Source organism: Dromaius novaehollandiae, chromosome 7, assembly GCF_036370855.1.
Source record: "Dromaius novaehollandiae isolate bDroNov1 chromosome 7, bDroNov1.hap1, whole genome shotgun sequence".
In the NCBI taxonomy this organism is placed as follows: domain Eukaryota; kingdom Metazoa; phylum Chordata; class Aves; order Casuariiformes; family Dromaiidae; genus Dromaius; species Dromaius novaehollandiae.
In genome coordinates this window covers 21,878,930-21,905,464 of record NC_088104.1, presented here as the reverse complement: position 1 = coordinate 21,905,464, position 26,535 = coordinate 21,878,930, and the positions used below count along the sequence as shown (strand labels likewise).

Genomic DNA, 26,535 nt, shown 5'->3' with positions numbered 1-26,535 from the left:
TACTTTTAACCTGAATGTAACCAATAATTTTTTAATATATGTCATTTATTCGATTGCTTTATTTCTTTTGATTTATGCACAAGATCGGGACTGGGGTACTTTAACGTTTGTCACAAGTAATGCATGTAAATATACAAATATGTGTGATGAATATAATAAATTTTAGGAGAAATTGCTTATTGACACTATTTCCTTTCCAGTTTTGAAATCAAATAAGTTCTCCATTTTATCATAAGGTTTCTAGCAAAATAGAAATGCGAAATGTTGCTACTTATTTCCTCCTTTCAATCTTCTGATATTTTCCAGGTATACGTTCACTGGAATATACACGTTTGAGTCACTTATAAAAATCATTGCAAGAGGCTTCTGCTTAGAAGATTTTACTTTTCTGCGAGATCCATGGAACTGGCTTGATTTCACTGTCATTACCTTTGCGTAAGTTTTTGTTTTTTGCTTTTTCTTGGAAAGTGAAGGGTATAAAGGGCATGAAATTAGTATCAATAAACATCAATTGCATTAAAAAGGAAATTGTTCTATGGATTTACTTTGTCTAAAACAATTTTCACATTCTAAATGCATATTTTGATGTAAACGTAAATACTGCAGAAGCCATTAGTACAGTTAGTATTAGAGCGGCTAATTTCATGTCCTGAATTTTTTTCTCTGAGCAGAAAAGGAGCATCCCTTTGACTTCCTTCTACAAACTTACCAATCTAGTCTAGATAACTTTTAGGCTTTCAAAGTTAAATCACTGTGATTCACTTCAGTGACATTTAATTTAACTGAAGGCCCTGAAAGCATATTAATGCAAGGGAAACTGCAGTGAAAGGTAAACCTCTGACTGTTGCTATTTAATTTTTTGCTAAACTCGCCAAAGCGGTCTTGATGAAAGACCCAAGTAAGTAGCATAAACTTTGCCTAAATTCTGAATAACTGTGATTTAATCCTACAGGTATGTAACAGAATTTGTAAACCTAGGCAATGTTTCAGCTCTTCGAACTTTCAGAGTATTGAGAGCTTTGAAAACTATTTCTGTAATCCCAGGTAAGAAGTAACTGGTGTAAGGTGTTAGGCCCCTCGTACCTCCCAACTGTTCCTTTTTATCCTGTCATTGTGTTTGTGTGTGAACTCCCCTATTACAGATATGTGACAGAGTTTGTGGACCTGGGCAATGTCTCAGCGTTGAGAACATTCAGAGTTCTCCGAGCTTTGAAAACAATATCAGTCATTCCAGGTGAGAGCTAGGTTAAACACTGAGGCTGATTTTAATTCACCGGAACTGAATTCACATTTTTTAAACATAAGCCTGATTTATTTCCACAAAAAAGCGGGAATCGGAAGATATTAGAATTCACCGAAATCTCTGATTCGTTGCTTTTTAACATGAGCTCTTTCCTTTTGAAATCAGCCTTTGCGTTTAACAGATTCTTGCATGAGACATTGCAGTACACAGCGTGTGTGGTTTGCATCTTATGATGTCAAGCTTTCTTCTCCACATTCAACGAAAATCAGTAATCCTGAAGTTTTCTTACCCATGTGTATTTTACCTACATGATGTTATGTGTTTTTTGTTGTGACTATTTGTGACTAAAAATAAAAATGTTTGAAATGTTGACTTAGTAGTGTAGATAAAGGAATAAGATAATAAAGAATAGCATGGGCATTGCATGGGGGATTTATTATCTTAAAATTCTACAATTTTCCAAACCATCTCCAGTTTTATAGCATTAAATTTTGATCTTGTTTATTGTTGAATGGGCTCTTTACTATTGTTTTCTCAATCTAGTATGTTATAAAACTGATAATAGCAAAGGTTTGGGGCAAGAGGTATTGGCAAATAAAAAGAAGGAAGACTTTTATGTAAGATTCCTGTACAGCATGAATAATGAAGTCACTTGTTTTAGCATTAAAACAAGTGTTTTGAAATATATGCAACTCATTCCATTCACAGTTTCAAATGAACATAAACTTCTGCTGTTTATTCATTTTCACAAGTGAATAAGTTCTTCACAAAAATGTTATTTCACAGACATTATAATCATTTATTTGGGCTTCTGCATGAAATCTATAACTTTACTGGGAGACATTGTCATTTTTATGCTTTAAAAATATTTTGAACATCAGAATAAAAATTCCTTTCCTTTTGCAGGCTTGAAGACTATCGTGGGAGCCCTAATTCAGTCTGTGAAGAAGCTCTCGGATGTCATGATCCTGACTGTGTTTTGTCTGAGTGTATTTGCACTAATAGGGCTGCAGCTGTTCATGGGCAACTTGAGGAATAAATGCCTGCAGTGGCCTCCAGAAAATTTTACTTTGGAAACAAATATTACTTCCCAGTTCAACACCACAATAGGGGAAAATGGTACATTGGTTAATTCAACAGTGACTCCATTTGACTGGAAGGGGTACATTGAGGATGAAAGTAAGTATTGTTAACGTAATTCTTACTGGAATGATTTGTGGCTAACACAGTTCTTAGAAATAAGGCGAGGAAGAAGGGATATGTTTGGCTGAGAAGAAGCAGGAAAAGTGTTTTTTCTTTCTCATAGACCTGCCCCAGGAGCCTGCGTGGCAGAGGAAGGAACAAGGAGCACAGTCGCTCTAGATGATACAGCTCTTTTTCTCACCTCCCTCTGCTAGGTACACAGCTACATGAGGATAGAGAGCAGTCGAAATTAGTCCTCAAAATTAGTTCAGAATCTTAAACATTGTCCATTCCCATACTCTAAAGCAAGATCACAATAGACTGCAAAGTCATTTCTGACAGATGTCCACCTAACATGTGGTTAGAGTGATGGAGTCTTCTTTAGTTTCACCTTTTACCCATTCTTGTGCTTCACGAGCCTTATTGTTAGAAACTTTCTTAAGATCCAACATAAATCTTCCTGATGCAGTTTAAGCTCATTGTTCTTATTATATTCTCCACAGGCATGAAAAACAAATTATTCCCTAGCTTTAAACAGTGTGTCTGAGGTATTTAGAAACGGTTCTCATGTTGTCGTGCCCTAGATCTAGATCTCTCATTGGACTCTTTCTTGTTTGTAAACATCCTTCTTAAAGTTCAGTACCCACATCTAGGCATTTCTTCTGCACATGAAGCCTGCTAAGTAAAGAAGAATTATGTTGTAGCCCAGTAACTTACATTTCTGTGCTATGTACCCTAAGCTAGTGTTTGCCTTTGTTTGCAACTGAAATCCATAAATACTGCTCAGCTTGTGGTCTGCCTGTCTCTTGAATCTTTTACAGACTTTTACCACATTAGGTCCTCACTTTGTATTTGCACAGTTCATTGTTCCAGCCTGAATAGTGCCCTGGTTTTTCAGGCCGTATCTCCAGTTGTCCCAGATCTTGTAAATTGTAGTCCTTTCCTCCAACTCACTTGCCGTCCTTATCAGATATGTATAATAATTCACAAATTTAATAAGCATAATTCCTCTTCCATCATCTAGATTAGTAAAATTCTTGAATAGGACCAGTCCCAGAAAAATTTTGTCAGAAGCCCTCTTGAAACATCTTTCCGTTTTGATAGTATCCCAACATATGATTTTCTAATGAGTTTTGCTGAAGCAGAGTAGTCTGACAAACTGGAGAGAGATGAACAAATACATTTCAGTGCAGCTAAATGTGAGGTTACAAACTTAAGCTCCCTATCCTAAAAAGCAATACTGCACAAAGCACATTGGGACAGGTTCGCATGCACAAAGATTTCTTAGTGCAGTTATGTGGCTGATAGGATACATCATCCCTAACAGTAAAAGTTATTTTTGGAGAAAAATAAAAACAAAAGGGAAGAGAGAGAAAGAAAGAGGAAGGAAAAGGGAAAGAGAAAGGAGAAGAGAAAATTACCTAAAGTGGCCAGCTGCAAAGAGAAGTGTTGGGGTCCCCTGGTGAGTGTCCTCTGCTGGGTTCTCACTTTTCCAGTGAAAGTAGGTGGTTCCCCCGTAATACTTTTCCCACATTAAACATATATTTTTCACCATGATTTGCTCAAAATCCCTCCTGGTTGCTCCTTCTTAGAGTGCTGTTAGCGTTGATGGGAATTCGCTTTGAAGGGGGCCAGCACGGCATGGCTAATTGCTAAGCTTTGTGCATGCATATATTGGCTTTCCTAATATAAACCAAATGCTGCAGCCAAGAAGTAGGAGAAGTGGGGGGAAGAAGGGGTGCTCCTCATGCCAGTAGCAGCCACAGGTGCAAGGCCAGGAAAATAAGAGCACAGGAAAAACAGCATGCAAACCAAGGCAAAATAATGCCACAGAGGCTCTGGAAAACACTGCCACAGTGTTCACACTGCATGTGAAGGGTTACAGAGCTGCAACTGAGAGGCAGGGTATAAAATTGCAATTAGAAGGCCTTAGCAAGATAAAGGCTGGGGCCCCTAAGGCACTGTGCAACAGCCATGACTCTGGAAAATTAAGGCCAAAAATCTGCAGCCAGAAAGCTAAATACTATCCTGTTCGCATAAATAAATTATTGAATAGGCAGGCAGTATTGCCTCTGTATTTAGCACTAGTGCAGTTGCTACTGGAATACTATATAGAGTTCAATTTAGGTAGAATGTTGAAAAATTGGACAATGTTCAGAAAGAGAAGAATGATTAAAGGATTGGAAAACATGCCTTATACCAAGATAGACCAGGAGCTCAACCTACTTAGCATATCAAAGAGAAGGTTTAAGGGCTGATTTGATCACAGTTGAGAAAAAACCTCATGGGGAACAGAAAATTCATCATAGACATCTCTTTGATCTAGCAGGCAAAGACATAACAGGTTCAATAGCTGGAAGTCAAAGCTAGACAAATTTGAAATAGAAAGAAGACAGTTTCTAACTGTGATGGCAATTAAGGAGCTGATCGATGTCTGTGATGGATTTCCATCTGAATTTCTTAAATCCAGATGCAATCTTTTTACAAAACACACCTCATTTAAACACATGTGCATTCAGGAGGATCCCATGCTGCAGCATATAACAAAATCTAAGCAAAGTCTCCTAATAACAACCTAGTCTTCAAGGTTGAACTTTATTTTCTAGCTTTATAACAAGGAATCTATAAATTCAACCTCTGATTCCATTTGGCTTATAGAAGTCCTGAAGCCCCTTGAAAAATGAAGTTGAATTAGGCAGAGAAAATACTTTTTTGGATTGGCTACTTCACTTTTGGTATATTTACACAGGAGTTCATATGTATTATGAAATTTATTATGAAATTATGAGGCTTATTATGAAGTTAGTAGGCTTGTCCTTGCTTACAGGCAGTTGCACAGAGAAAAAATGATCTTCTCACAGCTTAGTCTTTTTGCGGTGGGCAGACAGGATACAGCAATGGGGACGAGTTGCAATTAGTTCTTAAATCAGTTGCGTGACAGGGCAATAAGAAAGGACTTATCTGGAGCTCACAGCAGTGCAATGGCAATGTCTTTGGTAGGAATTATAAAAGTTTTGAGGACGACAGTTCTATGTACTAGGCAAAGAAAGCATGTAAGCCCTAATTTTTCTTCTGAGTTCATTTTTGGAAATACCATTTAGAAAGACTTTATGTAAGCTCTGCTGACATTGGTAAGTCAAATGCTTTCTTCCTTTTACCATTTTTTTTCTGTGATATCAAATCTAATAAATTTAATACTAGATCTGTTTAGGTTTACTCATTAAGCTTGTCATAAGCAAATTTTTCTGGGAAATAAATCTTGCACTGAGTGTTGAAACACACTTTTTCAGCTAGTAATTGCTGTCTCCCAGTTAATATTATGTATTTAATGGTGTGCTCTGGAACATTGCAGGGAGACTTTCAGAACAATTCTGAAATTCATCATTGCTCGTTAGGGAATCATTCCAGTGATGGCCACATTATCTACTCTTCTGATGAACTGTGCAGCTCAAGTCCGTGAAATCAGATTTTTTTGGTTTAGCTAGCAGAATCTTTTGGGATGTCCCTGTGCAGTCTCTGTTCTTTCTTTCCATGTAATTGAGTTGAAATATCTATTTTTCCTTGCCTCTGCATTTTATTAACCTTGTAAATAGGTTAAGAAAAATTAAAATACTATATTACATTACATTACATTATATTATTTTATTATATACCATAGTAATAATGTATCTAATTATAATATATAATATTATGGTATAATATTTATAATATTATTAAAAAAATGTGTTCTCATCTTAAACATATTGTCAATGAGTCTGCTCAGGAGCAGAGGGAAACAGCCTGAGAGCTGCTTATCAGGTAGTGTTCTGGATCTTTGAAAGACCAAGGCTGGTAGAGAGACTAAGTTCCCTCCTAAGTTACTTGAAAGGAGCAGAAAGAAGCTACAGTGGACACTGCACAGAGGCCTCCTGTGCCTGGAACTGCGTAAGGTGAGGAGCCACCACCACAAGTCTCAGGGCCAGAGGCCACAGCCCAGGTGCTCTCGCTAATGTCCCTGCACAATAGTGGTTGCAAACACCGAAGGATTTGGTACTGCTGATCCCAAAATACATGACTTTGCCACTGACTCAGTGTTGCAAATGCTCCTTCTCACCATCCGGTGCCAGATCTTGCAGCACCTGCAAGGCTCCTCCTTTTCCTTGTGCTAGGTTTCGGAAAGCCTTGATCTTTCTCCTGTCACTGTGGTCTTCCCACTCCTAGACGCTGGGTTCCCTCTGAAGTCCTAGTGACTGTTTACTTATGCAGCAAACACTCATTTCTAGTCTTCACCCTAAGTTTTGCCAAAAAAATTTAATTTCTGTTTAGGTAAAAGTACTCATATCTCAGGAATTTCTTTCCCATTTCACAATCAAATAAAGGGAAGTCAAACATATACCTTTGAAGCAGAGAGGGACTTTCCACACTACTTTGACAAAACGCCATTCTGAATTTTGCATCTAGTTAGGGGTACATGCTTATGCCGGTCACCTTGCGTAGTCATAAAAATCTTCCTGTCATGGTAATATTTTGAGCGTTTCTATCTGCCCCCCTGCATAACATGGCTGTATCAGGGCATTAAGGGAAAGTCCGGATGGCTGTTTCCTGTGCATCTGGCAAGAACAAACTGCTTTTAGGGCACATCTTGTCTAAACTACAAAACTTTAGTAAAGTTTTAGTAAAGTAAACTGTTCTGAAGACTGAGTTTAGCTGATGCCGCACTGAGCATGGCTGACCGCTCCAGGTAAATGTGGAATCAGATTTGGGTTTCTCCCAGCCCGCTGTTATGTTCCAGCGTGTTTTGATTCAGACGGGCTGACACAGTGCAGCATAAGATTTGCTTTATATGGTCAGTTGTGGTCAGCCTCCGGTCAGGTAGCTTTACTCTTCGCAGCTCCGTTTCGGCACACTGCTGCTCTGCCATGCATGCCAGCCCCCAGCGATGGCAGCAGCGCCAAGGGCTGTGCGCCGTGCGCAGCAGGGAGGTTGTGCGCTGTAGGACGCAGATGTAGCATTCGATACTGCAGTTCGGTCCTGCCCAGAGTGTCAGGACAAGGGTTACGTACAGCTCCAAGCCTTGCCTTCCCAAAGGGCGGGCCTCACTCAGAACTGAGAGAAAGGAGCTGCAGCTGGCTCAGATATTGTTTCCCTGCTGCAGATCGGCCGGGACCGATCACTCGTGACACCTCTTCAACCCCCGGATCCGTTACCTTCCGTGATATCGGTGCTCCAGCAGCACAGCGGGTACCTGCGGTCACGTTTAAGCTGAAGAGTGCTAGTAGCATCACAGATGGGCTCCTAGGGAGGCTTGATAGGCTGGTTCAGTGGAGCAGAAATCCAGTGAGGGTTACCAGATCTGTAGCAATCGCCTTAGGAAGCAAAAAAGGGGACCATTTGACCTCGGAGATGCCTGTGCTTCAAAACTGCGGGAGGCTGGGAGAGCACTCGGGGCGCCCTTGCCCTGTCCTTAGTGTCTGCCTGGAGCATCACTTTCGGTCTCTGTCAGAAATGAGACGCGGGGCTACGTGACCTGACCCTGCATAAACTGTGTCCCTATGTCTGTGATTAAACAGGAGCCCTTTACCACTCCGAGAATCTGCCACCACGGTAACTCTTGCAAAAGCAAGAGCACAGCAGCTGTAGGAGTCTGATTTGAGGAGGAAAAAAAGAAAAGCACTTTTCAAGGATATAGTCAAAGTAAATCTTAAAACCCACAATTTTTTACTTGCCATCGCTTTTTATTTTTATAAGAAAAGACACGTCAATGTCACTGCTGTTTAAACCATCTGAGCTGTCCTTTAAATACAAGGTTACTGTACAGATTATCAGATGGTTAGCTATAGGAAAATTAGGTGGAATTTACCCAAGTTTTCTTTCTTAAAATAATCAACGATTTCATCACTTCTGGGAGGACGTGAGCCTCACTGCAGAAGTGGAAAGCTGTACAAGGAGGAGCAAGGAATATTAATCAACCTTTTCTACCGTGTGAGAAAATATGGTGCAACCTTAATACTTTTAGCCTGAGTGACTCTCTTCTCTAGTCATGCTGAACGTTGTAGGTGAATAAGAAGTAGCGTGTGCTGGCAGAAACGTGTCAGAATCCCGACTGTGCTGCTCTGCAAATGGGCGAGATCCTGCCAGTCAGCTGTGAGCCGTACCTTGGCCTGGGCAGCGCAGTGAGGACAAAGCAGTAATTCTAAGCATTTAATATTTTAAAATATTTGTAAAACACCAAAACTGTTTTGTGCATGTTCATTGCCACCTTAGAAAAGTAATATTAGACATTCTATGATAGTTTGTGCTAAACAATATTTCATTTTAAGGATATTCATTTAGCCAGGACTGCATTTTGTACAATCTTACGAAATAAATCAACTTTCAAATGTTTTTTAGATAGGTAAGACATATCTAGGATTAATTCATCCTTCCTCCTATATCAAATAGCTTCAGCTTTGGGAAGCGGAGATGATCAACTCGCTCTTTCAAAGTTCCTGACCATTTACCACATTGCTGAGCATTTACTGATGCTGCATACCTTCAGCTTCTATTCATTAAGAAATAGTGCCTTAAATAGGCACCTGACGTTGAATTACTGAGTTTTTTATCCATATTCCTTACAGCATGAATTACATTTATCTGACCTAGGAGAGGACAGAAGCTGCTTAGCATCTCATAGTATCGACTTCTAGATTAACTGCAGCAATGTGTTAAGACTATCATTTTTATACATTTATTCATTTTTAGCATGGCTGATCTCTTACATAGTTTTTCTGTCTCTTTAGATTATTCCCATTCTAATTTTAAATATCTTTCAAGCCTCTTCTCTGTGTGTCTTTCTTTGGTATACACATGAAATGTTTATGCTCAAAGCCAAGATTTTGTCATGGGTACTTCTGAGTTTTCGCTTATTAAATAAACCATGTCTATGAAAGACAATGTGACCAACAGTTACTCCAGGTCCTTCATGTGATGCATGATCTGATGTGAAGCTGGAATGTAGCACAATTTAGTATAGTTCATCGTACTTCTCATTTGAGAGACTTTTAATTCCTTCATTACATTTTGTGTTTTTTTTCATTAATTATTTTTTCATTCAATTCCTTCATTGTGATGTCCAGCCATCCAGGCTTCACATCCTGAAAGATTCCCTCGGTTTCTGTGTGTATCATATGGAGAGAAATCATTTCTCTGAAATGTTGTACGTGCAAACACTTTAAGAAACGTGAGGAAATCTGTGCCAGGATATTTCCTACGGCAAGTCAAAGACACTGGAATCTGACATTTGCCCGTTAACCTTCCCTAGAAGCTGAGTCAGGAGTCATGGAGCACTCCTTCAATTGCAGGAACCTCAAGAACTGTTCACGTATTTCTACTTACCTTACTTTGCCTACATTGCAGAACTTGGTACTTCACCTACAGCTACGTTGTTCTCATTGAAGTCATTTAGATCTTGCATATTTACTTGAGAAGCAGCTGACACTTAGGCCTCAATGTTATTCAGCATGCTGTTTTTTTGTAGCCAGTTAGGTACACTGCAGGGCCAAAAGTCTAATTAAACCCTTATTCTTCCCTGTTCTCCAGGCTAGAATGTATTGGATTAAATACAATGTACTGGAAGCAGTTAAAATTTGAAATAACAAATCCTAGTTTTAAAAATAGCTTTACTGTTAAGCATTTAATTTTTATTTAACTAAAACTTATCTCTAATTCATAACTAGTTCTTCTTGAACTGTTTGTAAGCAGAACTAGAAGATGAATTTAAATGTGGCTTTCAAATTCTGTTGCCATTCTTATGTATGTGACTAACGAATATTAATTACTTAGTAATAATAAAAAAATGATATCTGCTTTCAGGCTGCTATTTGTGCAATTCCAGTGTTGGTGACTGCTCACACGAATGGTGTGCCTCAGTCACAACACGGAGGATACCTGCAGCAGTACTGTAATAAGTAAGAGCAAAATAAAATCACACAAAGCATGATTTAGTTTAGTGATCAGTCTAAAAGGAAAGCAGTGTATCTCATCTAGATCGAGCAGCATTTGAGAGGGTTTTTAGTACATTTTTGGCATATTAACAGTAAGAGTTACAGGCAGCACTTATTACAATTCCTATTGTCATTTGTTTTGAAGTTGTGGTCCTGCTGAAAAATAGTACTGCTTGTTTAAAATTGCATCCTGAAATTACCTTAACACTTTTAGGTCAGTGCTAGCTATTTCGTAGAGCTTTAGTAAAAATAGAATTGTAATATTCTTTTTTTTATTATTATTCTTTTCTAAACAGGTCACTTTTATTTTCTGGAAGGGCAAAATGATGCTCTGCTCTGTGGAAACAGTTCTGATGCTGGGTAAGAACAAATTTCACCGTATTATTGCACCATGTAGAAATTAGAGTCATCATCTTAAGACAAACGGTTTTGATTTTTTAAATATTTTGAGTGATCGATCACATTCTTTCACATAAGATATGTTACTAGGATCTTTCCCTGGCCTGTGGCTTTGAGTTCCTGGTCAGTGCTCAGTGGACTGGTCATATAAACTTAATCTCTGTGTGGCCAACTCAGTAATTTAGTGTTAGTGCAGCTCCTGCTTGGGCGAGAAGTAACAGAATCAGCAGCTGGAAAACACGTTATTTTGCAGTTCCAGCCACTTATATGAATATTAAGAGGTTCAGGAACAGACAGGTAGAAAATACTGTAATTGACATAAACTATAACATTAATAATTAAATCTATTATTGGGAACATTATATTTTAGAAGCTGAGATTAAACTTTTGATGCTAATTTTTTTATGTGTCTTTCCTGCATAATTTTTTGGGTGTTCTTTAGAATAATTTTCTACTAAAAATCACAATTATTATTATTTCTAGCCTGATTCACTAAAGAAAAATCCACTTTTTAATCTTTATCTTCTTCTGGACCTTCCAGATGATGATATTAGGATAACTATGTAAGGTAACACCCAATTTATGTTTGTAGGCAGTGCCCAGAAGGATATACATGTGTGAAAGCTGGTAGAAACCCCAATTATGGCTACACAAGTTTTGACACCTTCAGCTGGGCTTTCCTGTCACTGTTTCGCTTGATGACTCAAGACTTCTGGGAAAACCTTTATCAATTGGTGAGAAATTTTTATGGCAAGTAGATTAAATAAGCTTATACCAATAACACAAGAGGCCTAACACTAATTATCTTATGTCATCTTAATTTTCACAGTATGGAAAACAGAACTTTTATTAACCTATTCTTGCTTATAAATGTATTGTTACTTCCAGACTCTACGTGCTGCTGGGAAAACGTACATGATATTTTTTGTTCTGGTGATTTTTCTGGGCTCTTTCTATCTGATCAACTTGATCCTGGCTGTGGTTGCCATGGCCTATGAAGAACAGAATCAAGCAACTTTGGAAGAAGCAGAGCAGAAAGAGGCAGAATTTCAACAGATGCTGGAACAACTGAAAAAACAACAAGAAGCAGCTCAGGTATAACTTATGCTGTAGTAATGCAAAAGCATATGGAAGTAACTTTTCTAGAGATATTCAGTCTCCTTAGATTTAGCATGCTTTCTGAAATATGAGTTGTAAACCCACCTGTTGGTCTTTCAATAACAGAGTTAGGTCAGACATTTTCCCTTCTGCAGCAGGGACATTGCTGCAGAACAATCCAGGCATTACTGTGAATAATCCAGGCATAAACAAGAAGGAATATTCAAAACTATGAATACTTTATTCATTATGTTTTCTTTCTAGTCTAGTACCAGTAATACAATTCCACAATTAAAAACTACTCATTCATGATCTGAAATGCTTGCAATCTCAGAAGAAAAATGTGATTTGAAAGGTGGAGGAAGGTTATAACCAAAACATGTACATATTTAATCAATTAAGTATTAAAAAAGAGAAGAAACTAGGAAGCAGATTTCCTATGGAAAGTCTTAAGGTCCAGAGGTTTTGGACTAAAAAGTCTCTGTAAGTAAAATTTAAGAAACCCTGATGTCGTGGCTTGCTCAGTGACACAAATGCATTCTGCAACATGGCAGGCGGCAGCGGTGGCGGCGGCAGCAGTAACAGCGTCCGCAGAGTCCAGAGAGCCCAGTGTGGGGGAAGGAGCTGGGGGGGTCTCAGAAAGTTCTTCAGAGGTGTCAAAACTGAGCTCCAAGAGTGCAAAAGAGAGAAGAAATAGAAGGAAGAAAAGAAAACAGAAAGAACAGTCTGGAGGAGAGGAGAAAGATGAAGATGAATTTCACAAGTCTGAATCAGAAGACAGCATCAGAAGGAAAGGTTTCCGATTCTCTATTGAAGGCAATAGACTGACATATGAAAAGAAATACTCTTCTCCACATCAGGTATTGCATATTGTTATTCTTAGTGGAAGCACACATTTAAAGCATCATAGGCTGTTACAAAACTGCTTTAGTCTTCCTGGTACAGTATTATCGCCCTACTGCCTAAAGAAAGGAAAGATCGATATTTTGATTAAGCTCAATTATTGTTACCAGATTTTTTTCTTTATTATTGCTTGAGAGAAAGTGCTGTAGCTGCTAGACCCTCTTGTAAAAAAGCACAAAGAATGAAATGTAACCTCATAATTCCATTCTTGTAGTAGAGTTATTTAAAAATCATATTAAAATATTCTCCAATTGATTCTGTGGGTTTCTTAGCGTGATTATACATTATCTATACTCTTATTAAAATGCGACAGTACTTTTCCATAATGATATCCTCACATTTTCTTCTTGCTTCAGTAATGTTTGTAAGTTGGCTCAATATGTGAAGGATACTGTATATATGAAACCTATGTGCATGTTTAGGCTCCCATTTTTGTTTGATGGGTATTGTGCAGCTACTCAGCAACTCTGACTGGCATTAGGAGCAGGGAGTGCTCAAAATTGTTTTTATCTTAAGGATCCATGAATGGTGATATTTCTGTCTGCAAAATATAAATATAATGAAATACATACAAAAATCTCACAGCAACATTTAGCTTCTGGAAATAATGGTTTCACTCATATATGAAAAAAAATCTATCTCATTCCAATGCTAAGTTTGAAGGTTTCAGCTAATAATTACAAATTTTGTTTGCCTGCAGTCCTTGCTGAGCATTCGTGGCTCCCTGTTTTCTCCGAGGCGCAACAGCAGAACAAGTCTTTTCAGCTTCAGAGGCCGGGCGAAGGACATAGGCTCAGAAAATGACTTTGCTGATGATGAGCACAGCACTTTTGAAGACAATGACAGCAGAAGAGATTCCCTCTTTGTGCCACGCAGACACGGCGAACGGCGCAACAGTAACATTAGTCAGGCCAGCAGGTCTTCGAGGATGCTGGCGGTGTTTCCGGTGAACGGGAAGATGCACAGCACTGTGGATTGCAATGGGGTCGTTTCTCTGGTTGGTGGACCATCTGCTCCTACATCGCCTGTTGGACAGCTTCTGCCAGAGGTGATAATAGATAAACCAGCTACTGATGACAATGTAAGAAAGATTTAAATAGTTGAGGCATCGTGGCCTTTTCTCGCTGCACCAGCCAGTGTTTACTCCAGAATGGAGTCCTTGGAATGATTCCTGGTTGGCCAAGCTGTGAATGCTCCTGCATCTTGTAAAATCTTGAATAAATAACACAGATAAGATAGATAGGTTTGCAATCTAAGCATTTATTTACAAACATTCTCAAAACTAACAAATGCAAATTGCAGTTTCCAAATAGTAAATTTATTTAATAATTATTTATGTATACACTCACAGAAATATGCTACGCTACTTTTGCTACTATAAATATCTATCTGGCTATAGTCTGCAAAATCAAAGTTACCACACAATTGAAAATAGTATACAAAAATGTTATCGTATAACTGCAATCAATATAACACTGCTGATACCAGTTTATCAAAATTAGCAATATCAGATAATTTTGATAACATTCTTCTATATCAGCCCCATGAAAATGGAATAAAGTTGTAAGTTCATTATTACCATTCATTTCTCATTCCTATTTATTTTCCATCCTTTGCTGGTGTAGTTCTGTAGTGTAGACAACAAATAGCTCATTGGAAGATCACATTTATATACACACTTCCAAAAATACAAATGTCTTTGTGAGCATTTGTGCAGCACATATTGCTGTCATTGTATCTGCAGGTAGGAGAATATGTCCTGAAAACAAATTTCTTGGCTTAGTTAAAAGTTGTCTACTTACATCACTTTAAAAAAAATACTAGCATGAGGCAGCATGATGAAGTCATACTTTTCTTATTTGTTACAGTGAGCCTGGAGGAAAAGATTGTCAATGTTATAAAAAAACAGGCTATTTTGTCAGCAGAAAAAGGAAAAAAAAATCACAATTTGCAAATATTTGATACCCTACTTCAGACTCAGTCACTTTCCATTTGTTTAAATCTTTTTTGGTTGCTTAATCTGATGTTTGAAGGAAAGAAATGCAAAAGTTAAGCAAATATCACACTCTGCCTAAGTCTTGAACAGAAACTCCAGCAGGTGACTATTCCCTCAGATATCTTTTCAAAATTATTTTAAAGATGTTGAAAAGTAAGAAAAGTCTGACACAACAAATAAAAATTGCAGTGCACGAAGCACGTATCCAAGCTAAGACATTACTAACAGGGTTCTATATATTATTTGCTTCCCTCATTACTCAAACATGGTCTCGTCTGTTATTGTTCTCTGTGTAGGGCACCACAACAGAAACAGAAATGAGAAAGAGAATATCAAGCTCTTTTCACGTTTCTATGGACTTTCTAGAAGATCCAGCTTTAAGAGAAAGAGCAATGAGTATCGCTAGCATACTCACAAACACTGTGGAAGGTGTGTGCCATGTGTAGTTTAATATTTAATTACTGTTTTTTCAATGAACTTCTGTAAACTTGAGTAGAAACTTAAAAACTGATTTAAAATATATTAATTGATATCATCCCATAAACCAGCAAATATTTATCAGTAAACCCAAAACCTCATATTCATTGCTATATTTGCTATATATTAAGTAAGTAAGCATTTGTACCTCACTGTTGTGCTACCATCTATCTCATGTGCACATTAGGACTAGAGAGCTACATTCAAGGATCAGAACTGAATAGAAGCTTATGCATATTAATTAAAAAAACATATTGTTGGACACAAAATTTGAGCTTGTATAAAACAGTTTTCAAATATATGCAATCATTCTTAAAAAAATACATTTTTAGCAGTTATATCTATTCAGTTACTCTATAAAGAAGTTCTATTCTAGCTGATAAAAATATTTTTTCTTGAAATAGGAATTAAAAGTATAGTGAAAATTCATATCTAAACACCAAAAATTTCAAAATAAAAATATTCACATAATGGAACAGCAAGTTGGGGAAAGAGGTTGAAGTTTAATCAGGGAATAATAAAATACAAAGTGCAAATCAATACATAAATTGCTAGTGTCTAGAACAGTGATTGGAATGCAAAGAAATTGTTTTAGGCAGATAAGCTTTGAAAAAAATAAATATATTTGATAAACATTTTAATAGGTTTATAAAAAAGCTCTGTAAGGATTATAAAGAGCATACTTATAGGGATTTATGGGTACCAGTGCAGATTGACAATTTGACTGATATAATTCATGTAGGTTTGAGGAAGGTTAGGGCAATCATATACTCACCTGGCATGTTTTTCCCCTAGAACTTGAAGAATCAAGACAGAAATGCCCACCATGCTGGTATAAATTTGCAAATATTTTCTTGATCTGGGACTGCAGTCCACATTGGTTAAAAGTAAAACATATCGTCAACCTAGTGGTGATGGATCCATTTGTCGATCTAGCCATAACTATTTGCATTGTTTTAAATACACTCTTTATGGCCATGGAACATTATCCGATGACTCCTGAATTCAATAACGTTCTTTCAGTCGGAAATCTGGTAAGTCTATTTGTTGTCATGTGACATATTTTTACTTTTCTATGTTTATGACTTTCTATGTTTACTGAAGGAACTGAAAGCAGGAGTTTTGATAGCTTTCCCCCACCACTTTAGAAAGTGAATGTATTGGCCTCTAGAGATATCTCTGCCAGAACATTTTTGGAAATTTCACCTTCAACCCTGGCTCATGTAAATTAGGATTCCTTAAAATCAATATATGCCAGTGTTCTACAAAACCAAATTAAATATTTAAAAAATGGCACCAATGCTACATTAAGTCCAGCTTAAATAAAAGTTGGTTTATCTAACTACTAAGCCAGTAAATTCATTACTTCTGTGCAAAGGAGATTAAGCAAATAAATGTAGTGGTGCTTATTCAATCAGTACTTTACAAAGGCATAAATTATGAATGTGTTTTTAATTGTGTTCCTCTTGTTGCTCTGTTTCCTGAGCACAGGTCTGCAATAGCTGAAAGCTATTTAAAAGCATTTCTAGTATTTTCTTCTGTAAATTACTTTTTATGGGGATAGGTTGATTGTTTCCTCTGTATGCTTTATGTAAAAATAGAAAAATGTCCTGCAGTACTTTTAAAATATTTTTTAGTATCATAAAATTAGTAAGATATCTTTTCCTTATGTCGTCAACTCTGTTTTCTCCCTTCTACTTCAAAAAGATAAATTATTAAAGAATTCAGCACTCTAAGGCTTTTGAACTGACAGGTTTGATCATGTAGAAGTATTTGCAGCTGCAGTCCTACTTTTTCTCTTATTTTAAGAATTGATTTCTTGTAATGAGATTTTTAATACGCCTGGTTTTGTAATGAGAACAAATAGTTAAGTTCATGCAAATAAATACCAGACTTACTATGGAGAACTAATAGATAAATGCATAACTTCTTTTCATGTACTTAAAATAAGTGAACCTCTGAATATGTGCTTCCTAGTAAATTGTAAAATCTTGTATTGTAGCATTTTATAGTTTTGTTTTCCAACCAAAAAAATGCCATCTAAACCTAAAATCTTGTATTGTAGCATTTTATAGTTTTGTTTTCCAACCAAAAAAAATGCCATCTAAACCTTGGTGAATAATATGGGAACATTAGACTGTGAAGAGGGTGGGAGAGAACCTGGCTATAATCTCAGCTCTCTGTGCTGAGAAATCTCCTGGGGTTTTCGCACACCAGTAGTTCCACTCTAGAGCTCCTCTAGAATCTCACTCTTCCCATGCTTAGGAAGCTTATTCACATTTTCAGACTGTACTTCTTCATTCCCACCTCTTACTCCAAATCTGTAATTTAAAATGCCAAAAAAAAAAAAAAATCTTTTCCCTCTCCAGTGTTCATATCTGTGATGTATTTAAAAACAGCAGTAAAATCTACCTTGAGCATAGAGGCTGAGCAAGTCAGACTCTTCTGGTCCATCTTCTGATTATCTCAGATTATTCTTATTACCTGTTCCACTTTTGGTTCAGCTTGTTTGAAAATGGGTTATCAAAACTGAAAAAAAGCATTAGTACTTTCCTATCCTATGGGAAGTTCTCCTAATATTCCTAGGACCTGAAGAGCTTTTTCTCAAAGCTACTGGGGGTCTATTTTGGCAGCTCTTAAATGTGATTTACGTGTACTGTATCCCATTACACTGTACTGTGTCCCCTGGTAAGAAAGCGTTATGAGTAATATCACTTTCAAAATGCATTATTAAATGCTGTCTCCTTCCTGATGTTAAAGTTAGTGATCTGGTGTTCACTGCCTTTAGTGGAACCACCCATATGGAAGTTCCTCAGCTTTTGCAGATTATTGTAACTCGATTGAGCCTCAGCTTGTATAAATAAGTTTCTCTATAGAACTGAATGGAATTGTGGTAGTTTATACCGGAAAAGGAGCTGACATGCAGGAGTCTTAGATTTGGCATCATTAATGCTTCTGTAGAATGTTATTAGTATACCAAGAATGATGTTATACATATAATTTCTTGGAAAGCATTCTGTTTTATGTTGTAAAATCAAATTTCAGACATTGTTTGTACAGTTAATGAGAAAGTCCATATCCTGATAGAGTTCAGATTGGATTATAAACATCATAAACCAGAATTTTATGTAATGTGTTTAGTCTAAAATTTAAATAACTGAAAAAAATTACTTAGTGTGTATGGCACTTGTTAAGAGAAGGTGAGCATAATAAATCACTGCAGTACACCGAACTATTTTTAAGTATCAGTTTTGCACGAGGCCTATTGCAGTTATGTTGCTTGAATGTAAAAACTAAACAACAGCTAAGCTTGTAGTATTACATTTTACACAGAAACAACAAACTGCCTTTTGAATTCAGGTCTTCACTGGAATCTTCACAGCAGAAATGTTCCTCAAGATAATTGCGATGGACCCTTATTATTATTTCCAGGAAGGCTGGAATATTTTTGATGGTTTTATTGTAACCCTTAGTTTGGTTGAACTTGGTCTTGCAGATGTGGAAGGACTCTCAGTTCTTCGATCATTCAGATTGGTAAATATACATCAGTTGCACTGATTTTTTTCAATGGGGTTTCATTGCACTGGTGATATTCTATTTGCCTTAAAAATTTGCTTGATGCTTGCTGTGATACTGATCCTGAAATCTCTTTCATTAGTACACATCCTTATTACGTGCAGTATTCTACTGTCTTCAATGGGAACTGGTGGGGATCCAGGCAAGTGGGTAGCAAAGGGTGCCTGGGCCTATTTCCTATGTGTTTTTTGCACATACACACTTCAAACTTTCCATGATGCAGAAACAAGCAGAGCTGCTAGATGTATGGTGCTCTGCTTGACAGCACGGGGTAGATCTGCTCTGCAAATAAAAATAGAGAAGTGGGGAGCCCAGACGTTTTATAAGAGATGAACCCTAGATTTTAAATTCCGTGTCTGGTATGAGCTACCAGTATGTCTGGTAGCTTTTTTGGCTTTTAGTAAAAATTATGCTTTGAGGCCACCTAGCTCTAACTTCACAAAATTTTGCGGCTGGCACTTCTGTCATCATGCTTGTAGATAGGAAGATACCATCTCAACAGTCATACTCTGGTCACACTTTGCAGTAGTACCTTTCCACAGATTAACTTTAAAGTCCTTTTGTGTCTTTCCTGCTGCTTGTCCTAACAATGGCTTTTCTTTTCTTCCAGTTACGAGTTTTCAAACTAGCGAAATCTTGGCCAACGCTAAATATGCTGATAAAAATTATCGGTAACTCTGTGGGAGCTCTAGGAAATTTGACCCTGGTGCTGGCCATCATTGTCTTCATTTTTGCTGTGGTTGGGATGCAGCTGTTTGGGAAAAACTACAAGGAATGTGTCTGCAAAATTGCAAGTGACTGTGTACTTCCACGCTGGCACATGCAAGATTTTTTCCACTCTTTCTTGATTGTATTCCGAGTGCTGTGTGGAGAATGGATAGAGACGATGTGGGACTGCATGGAGGTTGCAGGCCAAGCCATGTGCCTTACTGTCTTCATGATGGTCATGGTGATTGGAAACCTCGTGGTATGTAATGAAAACATTAACCAAAAATTATTTGGCAACAGGGTGGGCTCAGTCCTGAGGTGCACTAAGTGGTCTGGCTCTACTTCAACAAAGCACTTAAGCAGGTGGTTTGACGCAATGCTTAAAGTTAAGCATAAGAGCTTTTTTGAATTGGGAACAAAGCATTCTGCACCTTGCAATGTCAAAATCCAGAGACTTAATGTTGGAGTGAGCACTTAGTCACATTCTTAATTTGTCTTTTGGCTGTTTGTGAATATTTTGTGCTTCACATAATTTTAGTTTATGGGCTCTTTATAAACCATTTGCTGTATTTTTTATTATTTATCACATATAATTAGTCAACTAAATAATCTGATATAATTTCTGCTGTGTGATGGGCTATATTAAGCTTTTGGATGATGATGAATAGCAAAGTTTATCTCCCTTTTTAGATGATAAGCTTTTGCACCAAAATACTTATATACTGTGGGGATTTAAAGACACATTTACAGATATAAGACAGTTATAGGATTTTTTTCAGTACTGAAGAGGACCTAAAGCAAAAAAAAAAACAAAAAAAAAAAAAACCAAAAAAACCCTCAGATTTTTATGGAGCAAAGAAAAGGTATTGAGAATTTTTTTGTTTGGTTTTGGTGACTTATTTGGGACTTTGGTCTTAGGTGTTACCTAATATGACCAATTTTTATAAAATAAATATTCCTCATTGTGATAAATTCTAGAATGTCCTTTTTTATCTTTCTGCAGGTACTGAACCTCTTTTTGGCCTTGCTGTTGAGCTCCTTTAGTGCAGACAACCTTGCTGTCACAGATGATGATAATGAAATGAACAATCTCCAGATTGCTGTAGCAAGAATGCAGAAGGGCATAGATTACGTGAAAAGAAAAGCACGTGAATTCCTCCAAAAAGCTTTTGTTAAAAAACAGAAAGCATTAGATGAAATCAAACCACTTGAAGATTTAAACAACAAAAACAGCTGTATTTCTAACCATACAAATATGGAAATAAGCAAGGACCATGATTTTATTAAAGATGGGAATGGAACAACTAGTGGCATAGGCACGGGCAGCAGTGTGGAAAAGTACATAATTGACGAAAGTGATTACATGTCGTTCATAAACAACCCAAGCCTCACCGTGACAGTGCCCATTGCTGTGGGCGAATCTGACTTTGAAAATTTAAATACAGAGGAATTTAGTAGTGAATCAGATCTGGAAGAAAGCAAAGAGGTACTTAGATATTTTGTGCAAATATTTCTCTGTGATCTATTGAACATTTTCCTTTTTTTCAGCAGAAGCCAGCATATTCAGTTCTAGAGCATTTGTGATTTTTACACTTCTTTGTACATGGGCAAAAATGAGTGTATAAAAGAGGCCTTAATTCTTGATAAACAAAAGTATGAGGAGGGGTTAAAAATTATGGTAGTTCCAAGAGCAGATAGGATGCCAGGCAATGAGGGGCTGAATCTCTAAGAACTGGCTGTGATTCTCATGGTCACTGCGATAACTGGCAGAGCAGAGCAGTGCATCTTATCTGCACCCTTATTTCCCCAGAAACACTTTTCTTTGCCTCCTGTAACAAGGGTCCCTTTAGGAGTGATAAACATCTCTCTGCCACTCAGAAAATTCCCTTTTATGTGATGTTTTTTGTGAGCAGGGCTAAATCAGAAAGTACAGAGTTAGTTTATGTGTTTTAGACCCTAGAATTCTTTTAGATTTTTAGATTGTCAACTCTTCTAGACCAGGAGTCCCAAAAAAGGAGTTTTTAACCACAGACTCTTTCACATACTTCAAATCCACTTTGTTGTTAAAACTGAAAATAGTATCAATAGACTAGACCATCTCCTGTTGCTAAGTGAATGCCAAAGTAAGTTATAGATATAAGGCGTTATTGAAAATAGTGGTTAAAAAGAAAAAAACATATTGAGCCTATAAATGTTCCTTTACATGGCTTTGTGTCCATGAATGTTTTAACAAAATAATTTAAATCAATTTGATGATATTATTTGCAAAACAACCACACCCTCGGTGGTTTAATTTGTTGGCCAAATCAGAAAATTATTTCCAGACATTTAAGAAATTTAATTTCCTGACTTGAAGAACCTGAAATTAGTCCCTAAATTATCACAGAGATTATCCTCAAACTAGCCAGTTTACATTCTGGTAGCAATCAAATTTTTTGGAGGGCTAGCTCATCTTCTTCCTGCCACTGTTGCATTGCAAACAGTACTTCAGATACTTAATTTTAGGCTAACTGAATTCTGTGCTGCTGTCGCCTCAGTGTACATAAGCCCTCTAGTGTTCTCAATAAAAATCCAGTGTTAACCCAGGAGCAATCTTCGGGTCTTCACCTGAGAAAGTAGCTTGACCTAGTAATTTCAAATATGACAGCCTTACAAGTCTTTTACTTAAATTCAAGTATGTTAGATCCACAGTACTACTTTGCCTAGAAAATCAGTTATTAAAGAGCCTGCTGCAACACGGCTTTGCTGAACCTATATTGCAACCAGGCCACAACTGCACATTACAGTTGTTTTAGAATTTTATGGTGGGGTTAGTGAAATGCATTAAGTTTTTTGAGTTTGGTTTCCACCTTCCACTATCCCACTCTTTATGCCATCATGTTACTAAAAACTTGACTAAATTATGAAATGTGATTTAATGTTTTATGGGCTGTTGTTAATCTACCTCAGCCTCGTTGTCTGCTGCTTCCACTTCCTTCTAAGCTAGACTTGCAGTAATTTTAATCCCTTGCTGACCTCTAAATTATAGCTTTCTGTGCTGATCAGTGCTTTTCCCCCTCATTCCTCTGATCTCCCACCTTGTTTATTTTGTTATATTTAGGGTCTTACCTACCTTTCAGTGGGCTCTACAAATTCCTGTATGCATATTTAGCTTTATTAGTTCTATTCAGTTCAACAGATCATTGCTACTTGTGGTCATAACTCTTTGCAGGCTTCAGACCATCATTCATACTTTTCAGTTTAAAAATGTCATTTTGTTTACAGCATTATCACTGATACATTTTCTATTGAAAGGACCCATGCAGTGCAGAAGAAAAAGCAAAAAACGTACAAATTTCACTTAAGTATGTTTATCAGCTATTCACTTATATTAAATATTAAAACATTCAAAACCAGCAGAATTATTTACTTATTCTGAAAAGTACTATTTTCCTTTAAAAGATTTATTGTGCATTTGTGATCCAATTTTTTTCTTTACAGAAGCTAAATTTGTCCAGTTCATCTGAAGGCAGCACAGTTGACATTGGACTTCCTGCAGAAGAGCAACCAGAAATTGAACCTGAAGAAGCCCAGGAGCCAGAGGCCTGCTTCACAGAAGGTATTTGGAACAAAAATAATCATACTTATTCATGAAATATGGAATAAAATGAATAATCTATTTAAACCAGCTATTAATATTTACATATTACCTACTCTTTTGTCAATCTTTTAACTATGATCTGTACTTTTACAGCATAATTTACAATATGAATACTGATAATGATATGACCTTTCAGATAACAATTAAGAAAACATAACAATCTATCAGAAATTTATCATTATTTTTAAAATGACAAGAAATATATTACTCAGTTTTATTTTAGCACCAGCTACTATACTGCCTGAATTGAGTTACAGTCTAATTAGATAATACAATAGCACACTTTTTATAGCACTCCTTGTAGCTATCAAAGTGCCTTGCAAAGTGTATATCACTGAAATTGCTATTGACTGGTGAATAAAAAGTGCAGCTGGATGGTCTTGTGCAAAATGCTAAATGAACCTTCTACAAATTGGCAAAAGGAGGCAGAAAAGCCTTTGTGTGTCACCTGAGGGAAAAATAACAGGCACACCTGGTTGACTCACTCATCTTTGTTGCTTCCATCCATTGGACTTTTTACACAACTTGATATAACAGGAATGTGGTCTTAAACATGATTCGCTAAGCTATTTTCTTTCCTTGTGAGAAACATCATGAGTGTGTGCATGTGTGAAGGAGGTGGGGAAAGAGGATCAGTTTACAATAGTAATGTAAGCATACAAATGCCGGTTTTAGTACCTATAATCAAAATTTAGATTCTGAAAATGCAAGTAGACTGGATGATGCCTTGACTCAAAAAAAAAATCATAATCAATATAGGTAATAATCTAACTTCTTGCTTCTTGCTGAGAAAATTACTGCCAGATCCTGTTAGAAGCTGGCTATGGCCAGTAAAAGACAAGAGCAGTGTTTGGGTACCTGCCAAGCTGCCTGTAGACCAAACTGAAGAAAACTCAATTACTGTTACATATATGTAACAGTATGATATAGTAGTAAGTCTGATATGATAGAGATTAAAATGCTCTAATCACAACTAGAACCTAGCAATTGAAAGGTATATACAAGAAAAACGGAACTAGTTGGCTTTGATAGGTAGCATTGTACATGAGATATGTCAAAGGTGAAAATGTAAGAAAAGGATATCATTGATAAATCCAAATCTGTTTAGGTCAGTATCACCTGTGAAATGTTAATCAAAGAGATATTATTGGGATAGTCTGAAAAGCCGACTATAGATTCTACGGTTCTCCTGGAACAGGATGGGTGAAGTGAGGGGCTCTGTAATAATACTAGACAGAGGGAAATACAAATGGAAAAAGCACCTTCACACTAGACTAGTATGAGGTACTAGCCCAGATAAAGTTTGGAAAATAATTGCTACCATCAGTGCTGGGAATGAGTTATTTCTGGATGTGATAAGAGACAGATTTCTTTACAAATTTACACTGAACTAGTACGAAGTAATACTCTTACAGACTTGGCTTTTGGTAAAGAAAAAAACCATTATATATTATAAATATTTTCCACCTAAAATAAATGCAAGAAGAAACAAAATCAAGTCAGCAGCTAAAGCAAAGGTAAACCTTAAATAAATTAAGGGCACAAGTTAGAGAAGTCAGCTGGTAGTGAAAAACTCAGAACTCAGAAAGGGGGCTTGGAATTTATTCACACTGTAAATACAAAAATTGTCTAGGCCAGTATCCTGAACAAGAAGAAAGTACAATTTAATAACTCTTGCACACATATTAATGCATAAACCTACTTTAAATTTGGATGACATTTGCTAGTATATTTTTACCTCATATTTTGTAATTTGCCTTCATAATGCATTGACTTTATCTTTTTGTGTGTATCATATTGATCATTTGATTAGTTCTTGAAAAAAGGGAAATAATTTTTCTCATTCTTTCATTTAATTGTAAATTCTAATTGTCCCAGTACTTAATTTTCTTCCTTTGGAAAAAAAAAAGGACATTTAGCTAAAATCTGCTGGGTTTTACTATATAGCACTGTTTGTGGAAAAGTAGTGGTTATATCACTAACAGAATGCATAATTAGAGGTAACGCAATTCAGCAAAAATTCTCTCTTTTGTTTTCTCAATACACATCTTGTAAAGGCTGTGTACGAAGGTTCAAGTGCTGTCAAGTAAGTGTAGAAGAGGGGAGAGGAAAACAGTGGTGGAACCTTAGAAAAACCTGCTTCAGGATTGTTGAACACAACTGGTTTGAGACTTTCATTGTCTTTATGATTCTCCTGAGTAGTGGTGCTCTGGTGAGTAAAACATGAACAAAGTGTAATCATTTTATGAGAAAACGTAAAAGATGGCTTTTCAAATATTGCTGTAGCTTGGTTTTCTCCACTAGGAGAAAAAAAACCAAACAAACAAACCATAATTCCATGTCTTTAAATGATGAGGACTAAATTTTAGTCCTGCTTTTGAAAAAGGGTAGAAAAAGTCTCTTTTCAACAATATGTTCAAAAAAAGAACAGACATAATTGATTAGACAGGGTTAACTACATTCCTGAAAGAGATTGTGATATGCCTGAAGCAGGGAAAGTGACACCATGCAGTACAAGAGGAGAACATAGTTAACTTTATTATGTGAGTTTTCCTTCTAATTTTACCAGTGTTTACTGGCCTAACTCAGGAAAAAACTGTACCTCAAGAAAGAGAGTGCCTTGGAGGTAACTGTGAGGGCACAAACAGCTTACACTACCTTGCAAGAGCCGCAGCTGGCTTATACAGCCTTAGAAATGTTGCGATATGCTGGAAAAGTAAAAAAGATTAAAACTATGTTTTTGTAATTATTGCTCTCTAGGAATAAGAACGTATTATATATTCTTCTAATCCAGCCTCTACAGAGTCATACTCAAGTAGACTAAAGGGATATCTGCAAATGCAAACATACCAAACAGCATGCTCTAAGTTTAGCAAGAATGTGAGGACAGAATAAAGAGAAGCCAATCTTAGTATAAAATTATAAGAATAAAAGAAAAAAAATACCAATAATATATTAGTTTACAAATGCAAATAATTACAAATAATACAAAAAATGGAAATGAATTGTTAAATAAAGCTGAACCTAGACACATACTGAACTGAAGTTTCTTAGGCAAACTATTTAGCCTGAGATAACCTGTAGTATAGCTGGTATACACCCTGGTAGATGTGCTTACCCTTTAGTAGGTAGCCTTTTAGGTTGCTACGTTATAAAACAATAGTACTTTGCAAAAGTGTATTAGAAACTTCTTAGACTCCACCCAAAACTTTAAAATACTGTTAATGGTTAGCAGTTTATGCATATACCTGGAGTTAGTTTTGGTTAAATCTGTAACCAAATCTGTAATAATCTATAACCATTCTGCTTTTGTTTGGTCTAATATCAACATATCAAATAAACGGCTTTTACT

The 26,535-nt window shown here is 36.7% G+C and overlaps 1 protein-coding gene across 2 annotated transcripts in view; it reads left to right on the top strand.

The window, feature by feature from the left end:
• LOC112979697 (sodium channel protein type 1 subunit alpha) overlaps nt 1-26,535 on the top strand; it is a 60,790-nt gene that overhangs the window by 597 nt on the left and 33,658 nt on the right. Inside the window, exons 2-16 of one of the 2 annotated variants that reach the window (XM_026094093.2) lie at nt 307-435; nt 1,143-1,234; nt 2,150-2,422; nt 10,683-10,746; nt 11,378-11,519; nt 11,674-11,880; nt 12,438-12,743; nt 13,487-13,834; nt 15,079-15,211; nt 16,055-16,293; nt 18,620-18,793; nt 19,446-19,802; nt 20,547-21,029; nt 23,024-23,141; nt 25,241-25,395. In XM_026094093.2, coding sequence (XP_025949878.2) covers nt 307-435; nt 1,143-1,234; nt 2,150-2,422; nt 10,683-10,746; nt 11,378-11,519; nt 11,674-11,880; nt 12,438-12,743; nt 13,487-13,834; nt 15,079-15,211; nt 16,055-16,293; nt 18,620-18,793; nt 19,446-19,802; nt 20,547-21,029; nt 23,024-23,141; nt 25,241-25,395 — 3,220 coding nt within the window. Of the gene's footprint in view, nt 1-306; nt 436-952; nt 1,045-1,142; nt 1,235-2,149; nt 2,423-10,682; nt 10,747-11,377; nt 11,520-11,673; nt 11,881-12,437; nt 12,744-13,486; nt 13,835-15,078; nt 15,212-16,054; nt 16,294-18,619; nt 18,794-19,445; nt 19,803-20,546; nt 21,030-23,023; nt 23,142-25,240; nt 25,396-26,535 lie in introns of both variants that reach the window. The other variant, XM_026094097.2, reaches the window with a different exon arrangement.